Below are 21,191 nucleotides of genomic sequence, written 5' to 3'. Positions count from 1 at the left end.
CTAGAATACTGTGGCGATATTGTGCAATAAGTTTTTAAATGGCCATCTTTCCCCCGAGGTTGTTCATCAAGATTCCCACAATGACATTGATAAGAACATAATTTGCAGGAAGCTGTAAGGACTTTCCAGTGGGAATACCTTTAATCTGCTTCAAAAGAGGTTGGTGCAGAACATGTGGGTTGTGTGGGAAGAGGTAGATGGGGATTGAGAGGGATGTTGGATGAGAGAAACTTCCAAGGAAGTGAGAGAAACAGATGCGTACTGTTAAAGACCTTCCTCGGATTTATCAAAGCAAACACGTCACGTGCCAGCCTGGAGTGTGAGCGACCAATAGAATGAGAACGAAATTCGCAGAAGAGAATAAAAGAGGAACTTCGTCAGAGGAGGAGGCACGCATTTTCCCAGATTTAGTTATGCGGGAGATTCTCTTGAGGAGGTGGGAGCTGATTCAGTTTGTTTCTCCACCGCATGGGGGGCGATCCGGTCTCGCCTGCATCTAGTATTCTAGTACTCCAGTTCTTTCTCAGTTGTAGTCGGAGAACTACTTCTCTGTTGTAGTTCTCTTTCCCTATCTTCTTGGATATGGATTCATCACTATTGGGAGTTCATTACATTCTATATTTTAACTTCTGTTTTGATTAGTATTCTATCAGACGTTGAGGAAGTACTGTGCTGCCGTGTTCCACGAACGTTACAGCGTTCGTTGTGAGGAGTCTAACACATACTTCACGGAACAAAAGCACGACACAATAACAAGATGAATGCTAGAGAAGTTGCTAGTCCTCCCCCTAGGGTCCACTAACTCTCCTGAGTTTTGTTTCTTCCTAGTTACTTCTTACTCTACCTAACCCTCCTTATAAGGGCTTATCCTGGTTGGCAGCTACTCAATGTACCATAAAATGAAATATGATATTGAATCTGATAGAAACACCATCTGGTCTTTGTACACTAAAATGTCATAGTGACGAGGGGAGAACCCCTATTCAATTGCTTCTTTGATGGCTTTCAGATGTGTATTGGCACCAATATCTGACTGGATAGTGGCAGGATAAGGGTGGAGCTGTAGGTGATTGCCTATAGAGTGACAGAATATAGACGTGGGGCTCAAAATGAGGCATCATTGATCTTCTTAGAGTGTCCTTTCTCCTCAATGATTTATAAATAAATTCATGCAATGTGACTACCGCTAACAACTCATCCACGATGGGTGTCAACAAATTTTCAGTCATCGTTAATTTTTTTAAGGGATGATAATCCACACAAAATTACCAACGTTTTTTGTTTTAATAACCCTAAGTGTCGGGTCAAGCATATAGGTTATGTGAATGTCAAAATGACAAACAGGGAGCAAAGGTTTTGTATCATCACTTCCATCTCATTCTTCATGAAATGAGAATAGCCGGATTACCACTGGATAATAATATAATTTCATAATTTATAGAGCTATTTGGAGGTAAACCTGACATTGGGTGGAAGACTTTCGAAAGTTTTTGATCAGCTCCTCTTAATTCGTGTATGTGTGCATTTGAGAGATATTGTATCCTAACCCACTATTACCTAGACTTCCTCTGCTATCAATTTCGATTGTCTTGGGGAAGGCCTGGTAACCCAAGTTGTGGTTACAGATGATTCTAGTGCCCTGCTCCATAGCTTGTCACTTACTAGATCTTCAAATCCTTTCAATTATGAAAAAGACATGGCATTTCAATGTAAAGATATCAGTCAAGGGCCAAACCATCCGTTGCAGTGACAAAAATGTCGAGATGTTGTCTTTCTGGGCTTGAATTAAGGTGTAAGTCTTGCTTAGCCTGCTACAACCAGCTGCCCGGTGTCTCTCCCATAAATACAAGAAATTATGAAAGTTGGTCCCCCTGACTTCATTTTCCAAAGCCACTTTCCCTTTGTCCAGTAATGCAGGATCCAGTGGTCGAGGTGGCCAAGCTAGGTGTGTGCTGATCTGTCGGCCTTCCACTTGTTCTGTGACCAAATCCTACAGCACTTCCTAATAATCGGCCCTTCCCACCATTCCAATTGATGTGAGTTTATGGACAGGATCCTCCTCCCATATAATGTAATGGGACAGTCACTACGCTTCTATCATCATTGGACCAGCAGCTTTAGCAGCGAGTTCAAGCAGTTGAGCGCTTCAAACATCATTCTGCCTTACTTAGTCTTAGATGAAAGAAAGGCTTAGATGAAATTTTTTTGACAAGGGCCTCTGTCCCTATTGGAGAGATTACAGGCCGCTTGGTCAAACGCAAAACTGACACCCCAAATCTATGGACCCTATTAAGTCGTGCAGCAGGTCAGACTTGTGGCATATTTTTGGTACCTGCTGCCTCGTTGCCATATCCATCACACCTTCTACATCAGTCAACCTTGCCCTGGTTCCACCTTGTCTATCACAGCATGCCCCATTCCGTCTGAGCTTCAAGCTGACCTTGATCAAGTGGTCCAACCTGAAGTAGCTTTGTCCTCGCACCTCAAGCTGGGGACCAAGTATTGATCAAGTGGATTGGCATTTGGTAGGTAGAGGGAACGTGGGAACCTGCAGATATTCCGACCTTCAACCGTGAGGACAAGGTTGATCTTCATATGGAAGTAATGTAACGGATCTTGAGTAAGGTTTTGTTGTCTTTTTGGAAGAAGGCAGAATGTTTGGGAATTTAGACCCTAATTTGGATTTATTTTTCTTTTTCCAAAGGATAACAAATTGATTATTATTGTGAATGCTTCAAGATGGAAAGGACGCAGTTGACAAGGATATTCTTAGCCAGATCATTTCCAATTCTTTTTTTTTGTATCCTACAATACTCAACTATGACTTAACAACTCAACTAGACAGATGTACACTTTTATGCCTCTTCTTCTCGATGACAAATGGTAGACACTTTTAAGTCTTAACTATTTTTTGCCAAAAAGCGTGTTGTATTATTCTTTTAGGAGCATCGTCAAATGATCCTTAATGATTTTTTATGCCATGTGTATTACTTTCTTCTTCTCAGATCCTCTGCCATCCTCTTTACAAACAAATAGGCCTCAGCATTCCACCGGCCTTCACCTATTCATTATATTTTTATGTAGTATTATTTCATGGAGTTTAATGAATTCTGATTTCAATTTTACATCATTCAGGAGAGTTGGAGGACGAAGAAAAACAACTGTTTCACATATCCACAATGCAACAGCTGGAAGTAGTTAGGTGGAATGCATTGAACCAAGATGAGGTGAAATATGCTGCCCTAATTTCAAATTTTCACACTAAGTAGGATAGTATCATTAAAAAATATTATTTTTTGCTCTTTATATACTCCAATCAAGAATGTTCAAAGTGTGTACGTATCATGGAAGTACTCTTATTACCTTTTCTAAGGTCCAATAAGGGTATAAAAGCCCAAATACAAGTAAGGAGTGTGACTCATCTTGTACTCTTTTCACTCTCTTTGTGGCTCGTACAACTCTCGTTTTGGTACATCTTCTTGGGGGTGTGCCAATTGTATCATAGCTGTGATTCTGATCATTGCATGTCTGAATGAGTTTTTGGGAGGAACTGCAGAAGTGGAGGGAGGTGCTTAAGGAAACATTACAGAACTTTCGACAAACATTTTCAGTGTGAATGGATTTGATGGAAAATAATTTTAATTTGAATCGTGTTGGTGATCTGTGTCTTGGATAGAGAAGCTTATCTGGGTGCAGAGGGCTGTATGTGGCCTAAGGATCCATGGAGTTGCAATTTTGCAAGGAAATCGTTGCTTTGAAGGAAGAAGTTCAAGAACCTCTGGTCACCACAATGTCAATTGTTTTTGTGTCCACCATCATCTTCCATATTCACAACTTCAGTAGCCACTGCTGTGGCCTCAGCTCCAATCAATGTTTTGCCTCCAGTCCCATTCATCCCAGTCAGACTGGTCACAGCTACAGCCACCATCCTCCTGTTCATTACCTAGTAGTCACTCCACTTAATGTCATTTACTTACTTCTGCCATGACACCAGTTACCACTACCTTCTTGTTCATCAAAACTGTCGTCAGGAGCAGTGCTCCATAAGGGGAAAGAGGGGAAACATCCTACCTCCTGAAGTGCTGCAGAAGATAGTTCCAAGAACTGTTTCGAGAAGTTTCTGCAGACTCTGTGAGGAAGACCCTAATGGGTCTATTTGGTTAGGGACCGGTTGATGGGCCCTAACGGCCCTGTCAACTACAGCTAGGCCAAAGCTAACCCAACCATGGATAATGCGTGACAACTGGGAGACAAGCCATGAACAAATCCAAGGGACAACCTGCAAGCTAGCCAAGATCTAGCTCATGGTCAGGCATCAGGCCCAGCATATGTCCCCATTGTCACAGCACTATGTCTATTGCCACTTTTGTCTCCAACTGCCACAGCTATGATCCCCCGCAACGTTGCCACTGACAATGCATCTGCACTGGGTGCCGTATGTCCCACCCAGGGCCTATGCCAATGGTAGCACGGGAGAGCATCATCCCCTTTCCATCCCAGCCCAGCAACCCATACATGGTCCAACTTAAGGCCCATCCACACCAGACCATCAGACCCTACCAGGCTGCCGAAGGACCATCCAAACCACTTGAGGACAAACTGGAGCTGACAATGGGAGTATGGTGTTGGCCTTATTAGAGGTGGGAGATGCGTACAATCATCTATGGGATCAAATAAGGGTAAAAATTCCCCAAATGTAATGAAGGAAAGGCCACCTCTCATTTGTTAATCTTTTCATCCCTTTTGTGTCCCATCTTGGATACATCCTACGTCGACCATTTATGGTATTAGCATTCATTCTAAAATTTAATTTTTCCATGTTTTGTTCCTAGGTTGCATGTGCATCCAGGCAGAATAACAAGTTGCCTATTTTTGATATAGGATATTTATCATCTGAGCCCACTGAGGTATGTAGTTTTTTCTCATAGTTTGTTTTCTTATTTGTGAATATTAGGTATTTTTATATTCTCAAATACATGCTGTGTTGTGTTGCATTTGATTAATGACTTTCTGGGAATGTCTCTCTTCTATGTTCAATCCCATGTTTTATCGAATACATTGCACTACATTTCATAAAATTTCTTGCAGATCTTGACATTAAATATTTGTTGAATTTGAAATTCATTAAATTATCCCCAATAATGCAGGTACTTGAAAAGGGAAGGTCAAAGTTTTCCCCCCAAGAATCCAATACGCAGGGTGGTCTATGTGATGTTGCATTTTTAAAGTCTGACAAGTTCAGGTTTGTGAAGATCTTTGCAGTTTTTATTCAATTGAATACATGTCAGGCAAAAACATTTCTTTGTTATTTGTTGTTTTTGTAAGAGATGTCATGCAATTAGTAATTACAGACATGCCCTTTGTTTCTTTTAACTGTCATACCGATCAAATGTACATCCAACCAGTTAATGGTACCTCCTTTATTCCAGTTAATCCTCCATCCGAGATATGATACGATCCTCTACCCCCAAGGTTATCTTAGGAATTTTAGCCCACTAGGGGCATTTTAGTCATCTCATGTTTAGGGTAGATTGCTTCCTTCTCTTATAAATATGTATAGCCCTCCCTTGAGGAGGGCAATCAAGAATTAAGGTAAGATCGGACCCTTGGCTCATTATTTCAGTCCTCCCTATCCCGGTCCTGACCCCTTGACCATCCAACAATCCTCTATCCCTGTGATCGTCTCACCGGATCTGCAGCCGGCTCTAATCCAATCCGATCCCTACCTCTGTTGTTCGATTCCCTTCTAGACATCGACGATCCCCGTCCCTGCGATCGTTAATCCTTCACTGCGTCATCAGGCGGCTCGTCCCTGGTCGATCCCTGGCTCATCTGTTTGACCCCTCCTATCAATCTCGTTTCGACTCTCCTACCCCGGGAATGTCTACCTCGCCTCGCCCTCTACCCTCCTGAAACGAACCTAGCCCGAGGTACTTATCAGAGACATCATGTAATTAGTAATTACAGACATGCCCTTTGTTTCTTTTTACTGTCGTACCGATCAAATGTACATCCAACCAGTCAATGGTACCTCCATTATTCCAGTTTGTATTTACAAGAGCAACCTACCCATGAATTGAACAATGGTATTTTCTCTCATTTTCCCTTGCCATAGCAATTTTCTTCTCTCGTCCTCCTTCACGTTCCTGGTGGTCTGGTGCAACATTCAGTGCTCAAGGATCTCCCCCACCTACAGAAATTTGTTGTCGGGGATGTATGACATTCACCCACATGGTATCAGTAAAACTTCCAAGATCCAAGTGCTGAGGTTTTTATCTCCTTGAGGATCATGGTGTGTTCATGCTGGTTTGCATTATGTCACTTTATTCCAATGTCAAACCATCTATATATAGTTTCAGGCCCAAAACAATAATACTTTTATTGCGACCTACTTCGGGTGACAGGGTTGTTTGCTGTGACCATACGTTCGTGACCTGCGTCTTGGTTGAATTTTGTGATCATAACTGTAACTTTTTTCTTTCTTGTGTACTTTGGAATTCAGTAAAACCCCATTTCAGTATGGCCCATTCCTGGTTGACAAATATGGTTACAGAGCTAAATCTGTCCACAGTTTGAGTGAAAGTTCAGTACGCAAAAAAATTGTATTGACCATAGATCCATGATGCCTATTATTATAAAGGGCACAAATATTTTGGGGTTGTATCCCTTCCCTTGGAGGCTGCACCAACCAGTAGGCCATGGGGACCGCCATTCACCGGCATATGAGACACTGGCTTAAGTCCGACATTTGCCAAAATTAGACTCAGTCCGGCATAAAAGGTCCGGATCTTATTGTTGACAGAGACATGGCATAATGTGGTAGATGTTACCAGATCTCTCAACCATTGTGATGCTGATAAGGAGAAGTTTCTTGCCCCATGCCCCTAGATGGAGGTCTTGGGGAAGACTGACACTGTGTGTGGGGGGCCAAAAGGGCAATCTCATCTATTTGTGGTTGCGGTGGAAGGGAGCCCTGAAGGACGGTGATGGACCCCAGGGGACACCCACGCCCTTGGTGTTATCAAGAATGGAGAAGATTCCTGGATGGGAATAGCAGACCTAGAGGACTACGAGAAACAGGCCCATGTGCCCACCAGAAGCCCTAACTTAAGCAAGTGAAATAAGGCAGAGAAGGCAGGCAACCCTTTGGTGAGTTGTAGCCCTTCTCCCTTCTCTTCTCTCTTACTGATCCTCACCCCTCTCATCGCCTGCAGAAGATATTCCCTACAACGATGGTGGCTCTCACACATTGTGGGAGTGAGGATCTTCTCATCTTCCTCTTCTATCCTCATCTAATTTTCTACCATCTCCTTTCCCCCTTGAATGCCGAAGCTTTGTGTGGTCACTCGGGCATTGACGAAGCCCGAGAGAGAAGGATTTGAGTGATCTTTGGTTAAATCCTGTGTCAGGGATTTATTAGCGTCTCAAATGGGTGGGCAAATCATAAAGGAGGATCTTCACTGCAAAGACTTTGCGTTCAAAGAGTTTGAAGACTGGGGTTTTGGGAGGCACAGGTGCTGGTGGGATGCTGAGATGGGTCCTTGCCAGAAGGGGATGTGAAACTGGTGGTGGCACATATGAAATAGGTGAGGATGAAGAGAGTTGATGGCAGAGGGGAGGAGTGCAGGGTAGAGGAAGATCCTCTCATGAGCTGTGGGGCAATTGTGATGTCCGCAACAGTGGGGATGCAGCGGGTGGAGTTCTGGGTGGAGTGAACTCCGATTATTTGTGAAGTGTGTTACATGGAATGTTCATGTGCTCTGTGATGAGAGGCTGTGAGGAGTCATAGGGCAGTACCTATCCAAATGAGGTGCCAGAGTAGTGTGCTTGTAGGAGACTGTGTAAGAGAGTTATGAGGTGTGAAATTGGAACTTGGTGTGGCAAGTCCTTGTAGAGAGTTTTCTATTAGAGAATTTAGTTCTTCACTTTCGTGGTTTGGTGGTTTCTTGAATGAGATAATGTTCTCTAAGGATTTTTATACAGAGAAATTTGCAGCGGCAATGAAGTTGAGGAACAATGACTTTGAGTTGGTAGTAGTTTCCCTTTATGATCCAGTAGTTACATTGTTGGACACTGTTGTGATGTACTGTGTGTCTGACATGGGATACCTCCTTCAGATAAAAAATTGCTGTTGGACCACGTATATGTATATATATACATAGCATTCCACGTCTAATAGAAAGCTTGGTTATTTTTGCCCTTAAATGGATCATCCTCTCCCTCGGTTGCTCCTCTGTATATCTCTCAATCTCGTCTCTCTCCTGGAAACCTAGGCGACAGCTCCATTTCTTGCAGGTACTTTATAGGGTGTGGGCCGGGGTGTGTCAGCTCTTCAGGGCTCCCTTTGTCTTTTGAGGGGACTTCAATTTGACTTCAGTGACGGGAGATAGACCTAAAAGAGTTGGTGAGAGGGAGCCGCACTCAGAGACTCTCTGGTCCTTCATATTGCAGGCCGCTTTGCAGGAGGATCTAAGTTTGGGTTATCACAGGAGAAGGTAGTCCAATGCACTAGGCCCTTGGGGAGGATTATTAGTGCGTTGTCCATTCACTTTTTGGGCCTACCATTAACAAGAGACCAGCTTTCAACTGAGAATTGGGAGCTGGTGATTGATAGGGTGTAGAGAAGGCTGGAATGTAGGCTATCCAGGGTGCTGTTGACTGCTGCAGTCCTTTCCACGATCTAAATTGTCTATCATTCAATCTTTTAAGCTTTCTGGGAGTTGACTAGCAGTTGGAATTTTTGATGTAGAAGGTTTCTCTAGAAAGATACAATGTTGGGGAAGGTAGGGAGATGGGTCTAGACTCGTCAGATGCAATTTGCAAACCTATCATTTTGGGTTCCTAGGAGTTCTGCAGCAACAAACGATGAATTTCGTGATTCAGTTAACGGAAGGTGCTGAAGGAAAACAATTACATGTTTATTGGACTGGGAGGGGTGTGTGGCTCAGGTGAGGGGGGCACAAGATTTGAAGTAGGTCTTCCCCCAAGTCTGTGAATTCTTCTATGCCAAACTTGGAGATGGTACCTGTTCTCTGTTGTTAGACTTAGTTTCCCTCGGGCAGATGTGTTACTTCCTCCAGCACCCTCTCCAAACCTCTCTTGTGGTGGCTAGGGTTTACATAAACAAGAATAGAACATCTTACTCATTGACCTATTACAGCTAGTTTAAATATCAGGCAATAAGAGTAATGATTGGACCCCAACATATCTAGGGTCTTTCATCATTCAGCCCAATAGGGGCATTTAGGTCATTTGGAACTGTTGTAATCCCTTTAAATAGAGCAGCCTCCCTTGAGGAGGGTAGCCAAGAAGTATCACAAATCTGTATATGGCTCCCTCTGACGACGACCATTCCGCCTGACCCCTCTCGTTGGCGACGTCCATTCCGCCTGCCCACATCCTACTGTAGTCCATCCTGGCGTCTTCTCCCTTCTTGTCTTCTCCCCTATACGAACCAGCAGGTTCATATCAAGTAAATGGGCTGGGCCCACTATATTACGTCACTTATTCTTTAATGGACTAGGTCCACTCATGTTCATTCACGTGTCCACTTATAGAAATGGGGCCCACTTACACATTAAAAGGGGAATATTAAAAATAAACGATGGAAAAGCAACACTTGCTAACATTTTTGTTGGTTGGATGCCGTCGAGTTCAGGGAATTCCACAGGAGAAATTTTCGCCTTTTTTTGCCATAGCACAGAAATTGCAGTCCATGGTTTGGAATTTTTGGGATGGCATGTGGAATTTTATTTTCAAAAGCACTGTGTTGGAGTAGAGGGTGGAAGATCTTTAGTGCATGCAAAATTTTTTATTCCATATTAGACCTCTAAGCTGGGTTCATGATGGTTTGGAGTGGGAAGATACCATTTTTATTTCATGATGATGAGTTCAACAGATGGAGTCATTTACGATGTAGATAATTTTTTTCATGCTTGTTTAGAAGGGCATGAATGAATGGGGGCACAATTTGGTCCTTTTAATTCTTGTTAATATTTTGTATCCTATGAAGTAAGATTCAGTATGCATTGAGGCAAAGTATTCAATCTTCAATGCTGATAGATGACATTGCATTTAGTTGAAGGAAAGTGAAAAATAACCCTCTATGCATTACACTGCTTTGTATCATTAGACGCCAATATTTTTGGGGCTACCTTATTAGATCATTTATTTCTAAAATTTTTGAAATCAATGCCCATTGAATTCTTATATTTGACCATTAATGTCTCAGGTTGGTCGCCTCAGATACTGGTGGCTGTATTCATATGTGGGACAGAAGACTGGGTTCTTTTCCATGCTTGGAGCTGGCTACTAATTTGAGATTTTCAGTGAATAGTATTGAGATAGACATTGAAGACCGGGTAAGAATCTTATGGGCATGTCTGTCAATCAGAAATTATTTGGCTGAATACTACAGTTTCAACATGTTCTTGTTTTACTCTGGTTTATGCATTAAATATTTTTCTTGAATGTTCCTTTCAATGTTCGTGAATCAAATGATGCTGACCATTCCAGTCAAATTAATGAGTTTTCTCAATCTGACTGTTCTCTTGATACATCAACTGTAACAACCAGGTTTCATCCCAACATAAAAATAGATGAAAATGCATGTATAGAGGGTTCTGGGGCTGTTGGTAAATTTTTACCGCACTCCCAGCCTCCAGTATTCAGCAATCTGAAACGAGACAAAAGCAGCTCGCAACCCTCCTAAACAAAGTTGAGAACAAGAAAAAAATAATCATATCATTTAGGAGAGGCATCCCTGATAGGACCCTAGGTGGGTTATATCAGCCTTATCATGTTTACTGCACCAGTGCACTTTCCAAAAAGCTCGACTTAGAACTCGGCGTCAACAATTCAGGGAGGACTGTGAGAATTCAGAGAGGGGGAGAGATCAAAGATTTCCTGGCGGAAGAGAGGAAAACAGAATGGTCCAGTGACAGCAAAGGATCGCCAAAGGGAAGGACTGCCATCTGTCAGCACAAAGCTCCAACTGCAGCAACAAAGAGGGAGGGGAGAAGTAGAGGAAAAGGGAAACAGGTGACTCAAATCTGATTATTTTCCTGCCACCCCAAGAATCTCATGTGGGGATAATTAGGTATCTTCAGTGGTCTGTTGGGCCTCACTAGGGGCCTTCTGGACCCCTCAGGTTCTGTATCATTCATAGTTTCTGCTCTGGATCATATCATGCCCTTTATTTGAAGAGGATAAGTTATCATATACCACTTATGTGTTAGGATCCTTACCCAGTACATTAACAATTGTTAAAAAAACTGAAGGATTGAGATACCAATGTACAAACCATTAGGACATTTAACAGAGGGCTATATGAGATTTCAGTACCCCAAATGAACTGGGTGGTCCCTGTACTTAACATTTAAACTTGCTGTCTCCTAAAATGTGAGATGATATTCTCTTCTTTCACTTTTTGCACATCTACATTCATCTTACAGTGTTGATTTTAGAGTGTACGAATCGTTTCCCTCTTTTCTGTTTGGAAAAATAATGCATTATTTCTGACTTTTGGTTTTCATGTGCATGATTATCATAGTCAATGTATCATGATTTTGATTTTTGGGTTTTCGTGCTATGCTTGAAGCAGAAAAAATTTGGAAGCAACACAAAAGACAAGTTTCATTCTACGATATTCATCTCATGGAGTGGAAACCGGAAAAGTTAGACATGAAAAATGTTGATTTGGCAACTCTGTGACAGAAATAATCCAAAAACGTTAGAATCAGCGTCTTATAGCTTCTTCATGAATGAGAATCTCCGTTGCTCTTAATCAAAGTTTATTGCATCATTTTCTTTAAAAAAACTCAATTGGCTCATCATAACATGCCTCCATTGTCACCCATGTACCCAGCTGTGGGTTCTTGGGCCCAGAATTTTACTGCATTAAAATTCTGGTATGCACAGAATTTTACTGCATTAAAAATTGATCTATGAAGACCATAATGTAGAGATTCTCAAAATTATTTAGAGCTTAAGTTTTCCATTTGAAACTATACATATGATTTCATTTTCTTCTTCGCTACGAAAAAAAATTACCAATTTTTTCCCCAATCAGACTTGCAGACCAGAGAAACTTCATTGTTGAATATTGTGGGAGGTATAAAGTTAGTTCAATGAGACGTCACACTGACAGCATCTGAGGTTTTTATTTGTAAACAATAATCATTTTAATGTTAGATAACAAAAAAGTCCCCAGAAAAAATCCAGTAAATACAAGTGTTCATATTGAGTGTAATCTTTTTATTTCCTTTGACTGCTTGTATTTATTGGAGAGTTAGTTATCATGGAAATGATGGGTTCTTTTTTCCAAAATCTTATAACTGCATACTTTCCTTTTCATAACTGTAGATTTTGTTTGGTGCAAGTTCGAATGGCGTGATTTACTCTTGGGATCTTCGGGGAGGGAGATCATCCTTTGCATTTCAGAGCCATAATCAGGTTAGAAAGTACTAGGATTTTTCAACTCCTGTCATTACTATTGCTGTGGTATCTTGATATGTTTGCATTTCAGGGCCTCAATCAGGTTAGAAATTGCTAGGTTTTACTTACTCTTGTCATTACTATTGCTGGGGTTGTCGCTCCATGATTTGTATTTCCGATTTAAATTGTTACTGTTTATGAGGATGAGACTATGAAACTTATTTTATTGTGTTTTACTGGTTTTAGATACTTTGTAAGAAGTATCAAAGCTTCTTCGTCAGCTGTGGAAGCCTATTTTTCATTCTTTTTTTATTTACCCATTATGTTTGTGTATTTTTGTAAGTGCCCTTATAAGGCCATACATTATTTGTTGTACATTGGGCCACTCGATGTGACCACCCCATCCTGTAACCCTACATATCGTGGGAACATGGCTTTGAGTAAGCATGTTCTTTTATTCAAATCCCTTTTGTTGTAAGCCATCTATCAGCGAACACCACCATATTTCCTGATGATGACAATCCAATGTGTGTAGTCATTTCTCTGGGAAGCTTTGCTACCTCCTCTCCAATAGCCATATGAACAGATACCTTTTTTCAAAAAGATCTTCAGCTCAGACGATAATGTACTTAGAAGAATACTGACCCTCACATAGGATGGTTTGAAATAGAATAACTTGCCTGAACCAGTCTTCCCGCAGGATAACCTTGGTGCCAAGAAACAAAACTCTGAACATCATGATTTCCAGGCAATCACGAGCTCTGCTCTGATACCATGTCGATTCAACTCATATTTGAGAGTATGAGAGACAAGAGATGGCACAAAGTAAGAGAAACTAGCAAAAAACAACTAAAACAATTCGTGTACAATGAGTCCGTATTCAAATATACACCTGTAATGGCTAGTTTTTACTAGCCGTTACTTGCCCGATAATGGGCCTACCCGATAAGGGCGACTTACCCGATCTGTCAATTGAACAGATCGGGTAATGGGCTGGTTAACCCAATACAAAAGATGCTTTCCATGAAGCTTCCAGTTTTGTTTCTTTCAGATTATTCCCTGTAATTATAATATCATCTACATATCCTATCAAAATGGTAATCAAATTTAAGGACTGATTTTTGAAAAATAAGGTGTGCTCCCCATTACACTGTTTATACCCTAGATTTTTCATAGCCTGAGTAAATCTTCCAAACCATGCTCTAGGAGACTGTTTCAAACCATACAGTGCTTTTCGAAGTCTACATACTTTACTCTTTCTTCCTTTATCTTCATCTTCATAACCCAGACGAATATCCATGTAGATCTCTTCCTTTAGATCCCCATGGAGAAAAGCATTTTTAATGTTGAAGAATTCTGAGGAGAGAGAAAGTAGAGAGAGGAACAGTGCGCAGGAGGGAGAGAGAGAGAGACAGGATTAGGGCACACAGAAAAAAGTACTTTATTACTGCACATGGCCCTTTTTATACAAGAAAACATTGAGAGAAAAAAGACAGAAAGAAGTTGTTGTAAGAAAGGAATATTCCCTGACAGGGAATATTCCTTTCCAACAGCTATATTTTAAAAATCTAGCCATTGGATGCTGAGCCTGATGTAAATCAGGCCCAGACATATTAGGCCCTTAATGGGCCTAATATATGGGACCCTAAGGGCCCCTCACTAATGGGCCCTTAATGGGCTGTTAATGGGCCTTGCACAGGCCCATTAACTCAACCTAGAGGGATTAGTTTTTTATTATTATTTTCCCTAGGGTTAGGCTATTACATTTACAAGGCCTTGGGCCCAATAGTTAGTATCTCTGTCCTTAACAAATGTCATACTGATTCAAAGGCCAGTCTAAATTTACTGCTAAGGAAATTAATATTCTAGTAGTATTAATCTTTGCTACAGGAGCAAAGGTCTCTTGATAATCAATTCCGTATGTCTGATTATACCCTCGAGCTACAAGTCGTGCCTTATACCTATCTAAGCTACCGTCTGATTTACATTTAATCGTATATATCCACCTACAACCTATGAACTTTTTGTCCTTTGGTCGTTCGACTATCTCCCAAGTGTTATTCTCCAATAAGGCTCTCATCTCCTCATCCATGGCTTCTTTCCACCTAATATCTTTCATGGCTTCTTGGGGAGTTTTTGGAATAGAGATATCCTGAATCTTCATAAGGAAAACTTGGTGTCCAAATGGAATATTCTGATAATTCAAATAATTTACCATATCATAAGGTACTGGTTTCACACATGCTCTAGTTCCTTTTCTCAAAGCAATTGGCCACTCATTGCCTTTATTTTGTGAAATTCCTTTTTTACTATCTAGGGGTATTACTCCCCCTTCTTGGGATATCTTCTCACTATCTAGGGATATTACTCCCGCTTCTTGGGATACTATCCCCCTTTCATCAGAACAGGGAACTTGCACTGTCTTCTCCCTTTTCCTTCTCTAATAATACTTTGAGTATGAAATAGTGTGCTGAGGTCCTTCGGTTTCCCCTGTTCCATTTGCCATAGGTTCCAATCTTTCATGTTCTTTTGTCGATTCAGTACTGTGTGATCCATCCTGAGTAATTGGAATAATAGTCTCAGTTCTACACTCTGACACTTGGTTTTGCTTGGAAATTTTTTCTGGAGGGGTCACGTTTGGGTCTTCACTAGTAAGTAGACGAGATGTATCCCTATGGGTCTCGTTCCCATTTGGTTTATAGTAAAATGAATTCTCATCAAATACCACATCTTTGGATACAATGTATCTACCGGTAATAGGGTGATATAATTTATAACCTTTTTGAGAGACTGAATAACCAACATATACACATTTGAGTCCCTTTGCAGACCATTTATCTTGCTTACAAGCATGATTATATACGTATCCAACACATCCATAGGTTTTAACTGGTAAACCAGTTTTCAGTCTAACAGTTGGATAGTGGGCTTCAAGTATTTCCAGACGACTTTTAAAATCTAAAACTCGTGATGGAAGTCGGTTGATCAGATGAGTTGCTGTCATAACTGCAAAACCCCATAAGTTGGCAGGTACGTTGCCATGTATCAAAAAGGTTCTCCCCTTGTCTTCTATGTCTCCTATTTTCCTTTCCGCTACTCCATTCTGCTGTGGGGTACATGGACACGAGGTCTCATGTCTTATTCCTTCAGAAATAAAAAAATCCTTTAACAACAGATTTTTTGGAAGGGCATGAGAAAAAGAATAAAGACTCATATTAACCAATGTTCCTTCTGTCAGCAGCACAAATTGTCCAATCTCTCACCATCAGGGCTGCTCCAACCGTTGCCCATTCCGAATCAAATTTGGGAGGATATCACTATGGATTTCATTGGGGCCCTCCCAAAATCAAATGGATATGACTCAATTCTGGTCATAGTGGACAGGTTAAGTAAATACGCCCACTATTTGCTGTCAAACACCCTTTTTCAGCGATCAGCATTGCCAGATTATTCGTTAAGGAGGTGATCATATTACATGGAGTGCCCAATTCCATTATGTCCGACCGTGGCGGTGTGTTCACAAGCCAATTTTGTAGAGATCTGCACTGATTACAGGGAACTCACTTACGGTTTAGTTCTTCATATCATCCAGAAACTGACGGCTAATCAAAGGTTACTAACAGAGGGCTGGAATGCTACTTGCGATGTTTCTCATCCGAAAACCCTACCAGGTGGAATCAATGGTTACACTGGGTAGAATACCATTATAATGCTTCTTTCCATTCTTCCATCAACACTTCACCATTCAAGGCAGTTTATGGCCGAGACCCTCCGCCCCTGTTACGCTACGGGTCACCACCCTCACCATTTGACTCCATCGACAAGTTAATGCATGAAAGGGATCTAATGCTTACAACTCTCAAACATCACCTGACCCGCGCTCAAGATTGAATGAAAAAGCAAGCTGATAAACATTGACGAGAAGAAACCTTTGAAGAAGGTGATCGTGCGTATCTCAAAATCTGCCCTTATCTCATGAAATCCTTGGCAAAACGCTCATTCGAAAAAATTTGGACCTTTCACAATATTACAAAGAATTGGCCCTGTCGCCGACCGCTTAGGCCTGCCGCAGCATTCCTCCATACATCCTGTTTTCCATGTTTCTCTCCTTAAACGAGCTATTGGTCCCCAAAACAAGCCACAACCTCTTCCAAAATTTCTTACATCCGAACAAGAATGGCAGGTTACTCCGGAAGAAATTCTCCAGGTCCGAGGATCGTCCCAAGGCCCCGAGGTATTGGTCAAATGGCAGCACCTCCCACACTATGAAGCTACATGGGAGCAAGTCGCAAGGCTGCAGCGAGTTTTCCCTCATTTCAAGCTTGAGGACAGGCTTCGTCTCCATGGGGGAAGTATTGATACCAACCAGTTCTTCGCCAACAAATATCAAAGGAGGAAGCGGAAGCTGAAGGCCTAAAGGGTCGCACGTGAGAAAGAAGTCCCGTACATGCGGAATGTCTATAAAGGACATGGGAGGCAAGAAGGACGCAGGAAGCATTTTTGTCGACAAGGCAGTTGCTGCTGCAACTGAGGCTGGTAGCGGAGCAGGCTGCGACCAGAGGAGGAGAGCTTGAGCCCGAGTTGCTCTTCTACCCCTACACCTCTTCCCTTTCTATTTCCCATCTTCCTCTTCCCCGAACCATAACCCTAGCTACTCTCTGGTTATTTCTGTGAGGTGTCTCACGAAGTACATTGGTATGGTGGAAGGTTTTTTTTGGGTTTCAATCTTGAGATTTCCACTAGAAACAAGTGAGGGTATCACAGAGGTGCTGCATTCATCATCCTTTCCATTAAAGAAAAGATACATGTTTATCAAAATTAATTTGCGCCAAGGAATCCATGTGGAACCTGAAAATACGCGGGACTTCTCGTGACTCATGGAGTTTTCGCTTCATGATTTCTTATAATCTGTGAAAATCAAGTGAAGGAAAATTTTGGATTTTTTTTATCAAGAAGGAAAAAACATAAGAGATGAATAACACAAAGGTGTTAAGTATCCTATAGACATGAGGATGAGATGAGAGGCCTGTGTATAATATCAAGGATGGCGCTGGGTTCATAATTTTAAGGATGAAGATGGCGCTGGGTTCATAAGTTCAAGAATGAAGAAATTGAAGTGTAGTATGTATGAAGATTAATATCTATAATTATCCATCTTTTCATGAGGGAAATAGAGATTAGCTTTTAATTTAGCTGGGTATGTTTATGATAAATTTTACCAGCTCCGGAAGACATACTTTGCCTCCAGAGCTTCTGAAAACTAAGCCAGTTCTTGGGTGTCAATGGATCATTATTTATGTTATGTCAATGGATCATTATTTATAAGTTCCATTCCTAAAAAAATTACATATCATTATGTATTTTATGAATTATGTGTTTGAATCAGCATTAATTGGGCCTACACCCTTTTCTTGTAGGTTCATCATCCTATCTTAGCGTCCTTAAAGGTAGCAATGATGCTGGAGAAAATAACATCTCTCAAGGTGGATTATGTTCATCTTAAAACTTGTTTTTGTATCAGTAACTGCAGTTTTTCCTAGTTAGAAAGGAAATCTGGAAAAAATATTTTGATATTGAATTTGGATGAATTTTATCATGCAGATGAATGAACTTTGCCTGATAATAAGCAGGAGAGCCTGGAAGTAATTTAAATTCCTCGTTGTGTTTCAGGCACAGACAAATATTTTGCCTAGGGAAATATATGTCATAAAGTTCAATCCCTCTTGCCCCCATCAGTTGGCATTTCATCTCAGTGACGGTTGGTATGTTAACAGGGAATCGATGCTTTTTTTTTCGTAGCTTGGTTTACAGAGAGAAAATATTGATGTTTAAACCATTGACTTTTTTTCTTCAAAAAAAAATTGATGTTTAAATCATTTATTTTTTTCTTTTTATGTGAAGCTTCTTTGCCTCACATTGAAATATATCTTATATATCCACCATTCCTCTACTTTTTCTTAAGCGCTGCTGTCATGAGGTTCTGGAAGGCTCCTATTAAGTTTTTTAAAACAAATTGTAATTGGGGATGTTTTGCAAGTTGTTCATGTCAAAGATAAAGATTCACGTGTTATTTGTCTTTGGGCTCCCTACACCTGTTTAAGGATAGGGAACCCTCAGTTATAATTTGAGTTGGCAATTTATCATCATCTCTAGCCTGACTACCGAGTGGCATAAGGCATGATGATGCCCTCCTCAGTCCTTCTCATCTCTCCTGCTGTTTCTCTTTTGTGAAGCATTGAGGAGAGAGAAAGAAGAGAGAGAAACAGTGTGCAGAGAGAGAGAGAGACAGAATTAGGGCACTTCAAAAGGATCATCTTATTACTTCACCATGGCCCCTTTTTATTCAAGAAACAAACAAAGAGAGAAAGGAGAAAAACTGCTGTAGGAAAGGAATATTCCCTAACAGGAATATTCTTTTCCAACGGCTATATTTTTGAAAAATATAGCCGTTGGGGAAGCCGTTTCCAACGGCCAGAAGTCTGGCCGTTGGATGCTGGGCCTGATGTAAATCAGGCCCAGACATATTAGGCCCTTAATGGGCCTAATATGTGAGGCCCTAAGGGCCCCCCACTAATGGGCCCTTAATGGACCCTTAGTGGGCAGTTAATGGGCCTTGCACAGGCCCATTAATTTAAAAGTTAGGGAGAGGTAGCTTTCCATTAATTTGCCCTAAGGTTAGACTATTACATTTACATGGCCTTAGGCCCATAGTTAGTACAACACAGTGTAACATCTTTCTTTTGGTTTCTCTCTACAATCACATCCGTCTGCAACCTGAGGATTCTCAGTCGCCTATTTTCTACAGTTTATTTAGATTATCAATGGAGTTCTGAATGGTAATATCTTGCAAGAAATAATACTTTGGATTTTTTGAAAAGTTTCTAAATTTGTGTTTCAATAGGTCTGGAGTTGTGGATGCCAATAGCTTGAATGTGACTCATATGCATTGTCCACCCAGTGCATGGTTGTGAGTAGAATTTACTGTTTCCTTTTCTAAGTGGATGCTCCTGACTATAATCACTTGGATTGACCCTCTGATTTTTGGCTATTTTTGAATCTTCTGATCAAGGGATTGGACAGACATGACATCTCATTATCTAGATGTTAAAAAGCCATCATGGTTGCCCTTCTCTTCTGTAAGTCTTTCTATCAGAACGTACTAGTTTAATCCATGTTATGTCAGTTATCTTAGCTTTGTCTTCATTTTCATCTTGCTCTGATGCATGGATATCTGCTTGTTCTCAGTTACTCGAACATATGAATGATATTTCTAATTTAGACTGCTAATTAGGGCCGTTAAATGTCTATAATTTGATCAGAACATAGAGTAAAATAGAAGGCCTTGAAATATTTTTAAAAATATAGTTTTGTGATTTTTTGTTGCAATATTTATTGAAAACTTTCCAACGGCGGTATTAAAATAATACATTTAAAATTTGAATACTTTACGCTTCTTAGTCAGTTGATAATGATTGTATAAATACATTGTTTTTATGTTTCAACAAAGACACTTTTTCAAAGTCGTAATCCATGTCACAAAATAATTAAAAAGAGTTGGAGAAAAATTCAAGAGATGCGTCATTTTTTATCTTTCAATACTTTTGTTTTTGCTTCATATCTTTTTCTATATAAAAATCTAATTTCATTTGTCAAACTGAAATTGGAAGATTGGGGGAGTACACGGGGAGCAGAGATTGTTATTCAATGGTGGAGGGGCCTATTTGGCAGACTCACAAATGGGACAGGCCAATCCTGTCTCTCATGGCATTTTGTACTATCTAGATCTCTCATTCCCTATCAAATTGCTCAACTGTTCTTTCGGTTTTGAATTCTTGGTTGGGGATAAATTGTGATTTGAAAGCGCCTTTTTGTTCATTATGATGTTGGTCAATTATTGAAGATTCTTGATTTTGAACAGATTGGAGGAGATTTGTTTCTGAGGTATCAGAGCCGAGATATTATTATCAGTAAAAAATATAGATCACAGTCCGAAAGGTGATTAAGGCTTCTTGGATTTTCAACAGAGAACCACAAACATTACAAAGCATCTTATGGAGCAAATGGTGAATCCCACTCTACAGTTATCTAAGGACAAATCTACATGCTCCTTTGACAGTATAAGACACTTGGGTCTCCTAGAGTTTAGATGTTGACTCTCATATTATACGAGGGGACTTATCATTATTTGAGGAGAAAATGTGAAAGGATGGGTTAAATGCACTGAACGATTCTTTTGACTACATATGATGCCAGACGGTGAAAAGATGTATTTAGTGTCTTTACATCTTGAAGATTCAGCTTTACTCTGGTTTTACTATGCCAGGCAAGAAGTTATTTTTAAAGATTAGGAGGATTTGGAGGATCACTTTGCTAGTAGATAAAGTATTTTGCTATCAGTCTTTAGCAATATTTGTTTGAGATATGGAAGATGGATTTTGTAGCAGAATATCAGGCCGAATTTGAGAACTTCATTGCTCAGATGCTGCATTGTGCATGATGTAAAAGATGCGTATTTCCGAAGGCTAATGGCAAAAATAAGGCGAGAACCACTAAAATCAAAACCTTACAGACTTAAGGATGTTATGTATCAGTCTCTGCAAACATAGATTGTCCTCGGAGTTTTTGGAGAACATGTGAAAACACATCATCATACCCAAATATTCAATAATGAAATTATACTGGCAGGAGTTCAACACCAACATCTGTACCTTCCTTGGAATAATAAATCATTCCTTGTACGGCATTGACCTGTCAGA

General features: G+C 40.6%; 1 protein-coding gene across 6 annotated transcripts in view; it reads left to right on the top strand.

Annotated features, from left to right (window-relative positions):
• LOC144712918 (Transducin/WD40 repeat-like superfamily protein) overlaps nt 1–21,191 on the top strand; it is a 46,990-nt gene that overhangs the window by 6,218 nt on the left and 19,581 nt on the right. For 4 of the 6 annotated variants that reach the window (XR_013583906.1, XR_013583903.1, XR_013583905.1 and 1 more), the window contains exons 8-16: nt 3,136–3,227; nt 4,833–4,907; nt 5,148–5,242; nt 10,232–10,361; nt 12,364–12,453; nt 17,853–17,918; nt 18,106–18,197; nt 19,337–19,402; nt 19,505–19,571. Coding sequence is in view for 1 of the 6 variants with exons in the window: in XM_078587330.1 (XP_078443456.1) it covers nt 3,136–3,227; nt 4,833–4,907; nt 5,148–5,242; nt 10,232–10,361; nt 12,364–12,453; nt 17,853–17,918; nt 18,106–18,197; nt 19,337–19,402; nt 19,505–19,571; nt 20,103–20,206 (877 nt within the window). In the remaining 5 variants the exon portion in view is untranslated. Of the gene's footprint in view, nt 1–3,135; nt 3,228–4,832; nt 4,908–5,147; nt 5,243–10,231; nt 10,362–12,363; nt 12,454–17,852; nt 17,919–18,105; nt 18,198–19,336; nt 19,403–19,504; nt 19,572–20,102; nt 20,207–21,191 lie in introns of all 6 variants that reach the window. The other 2 variants (XM_078587330.1, XR_013583904.1) reach the window with 2 other exon arrangements.

The sequence above is a fragment of the Wolffia australiana genome, chromosome 15 (genome assembly GCF_029677425.1).
Source record: "Wolffia australiana isolate 7733 chromosome 15, ASM2967742v1".
Lineage (NCBI taxonomy): Eukaryota > Viridiplantae > Streptophyta > Magnoliopsida > Alismatales > Araceae > Wolffia > Wolffia australiana.
This window is presented reverse-complemented; position numbering and strand designations above follow the sequence as displayed.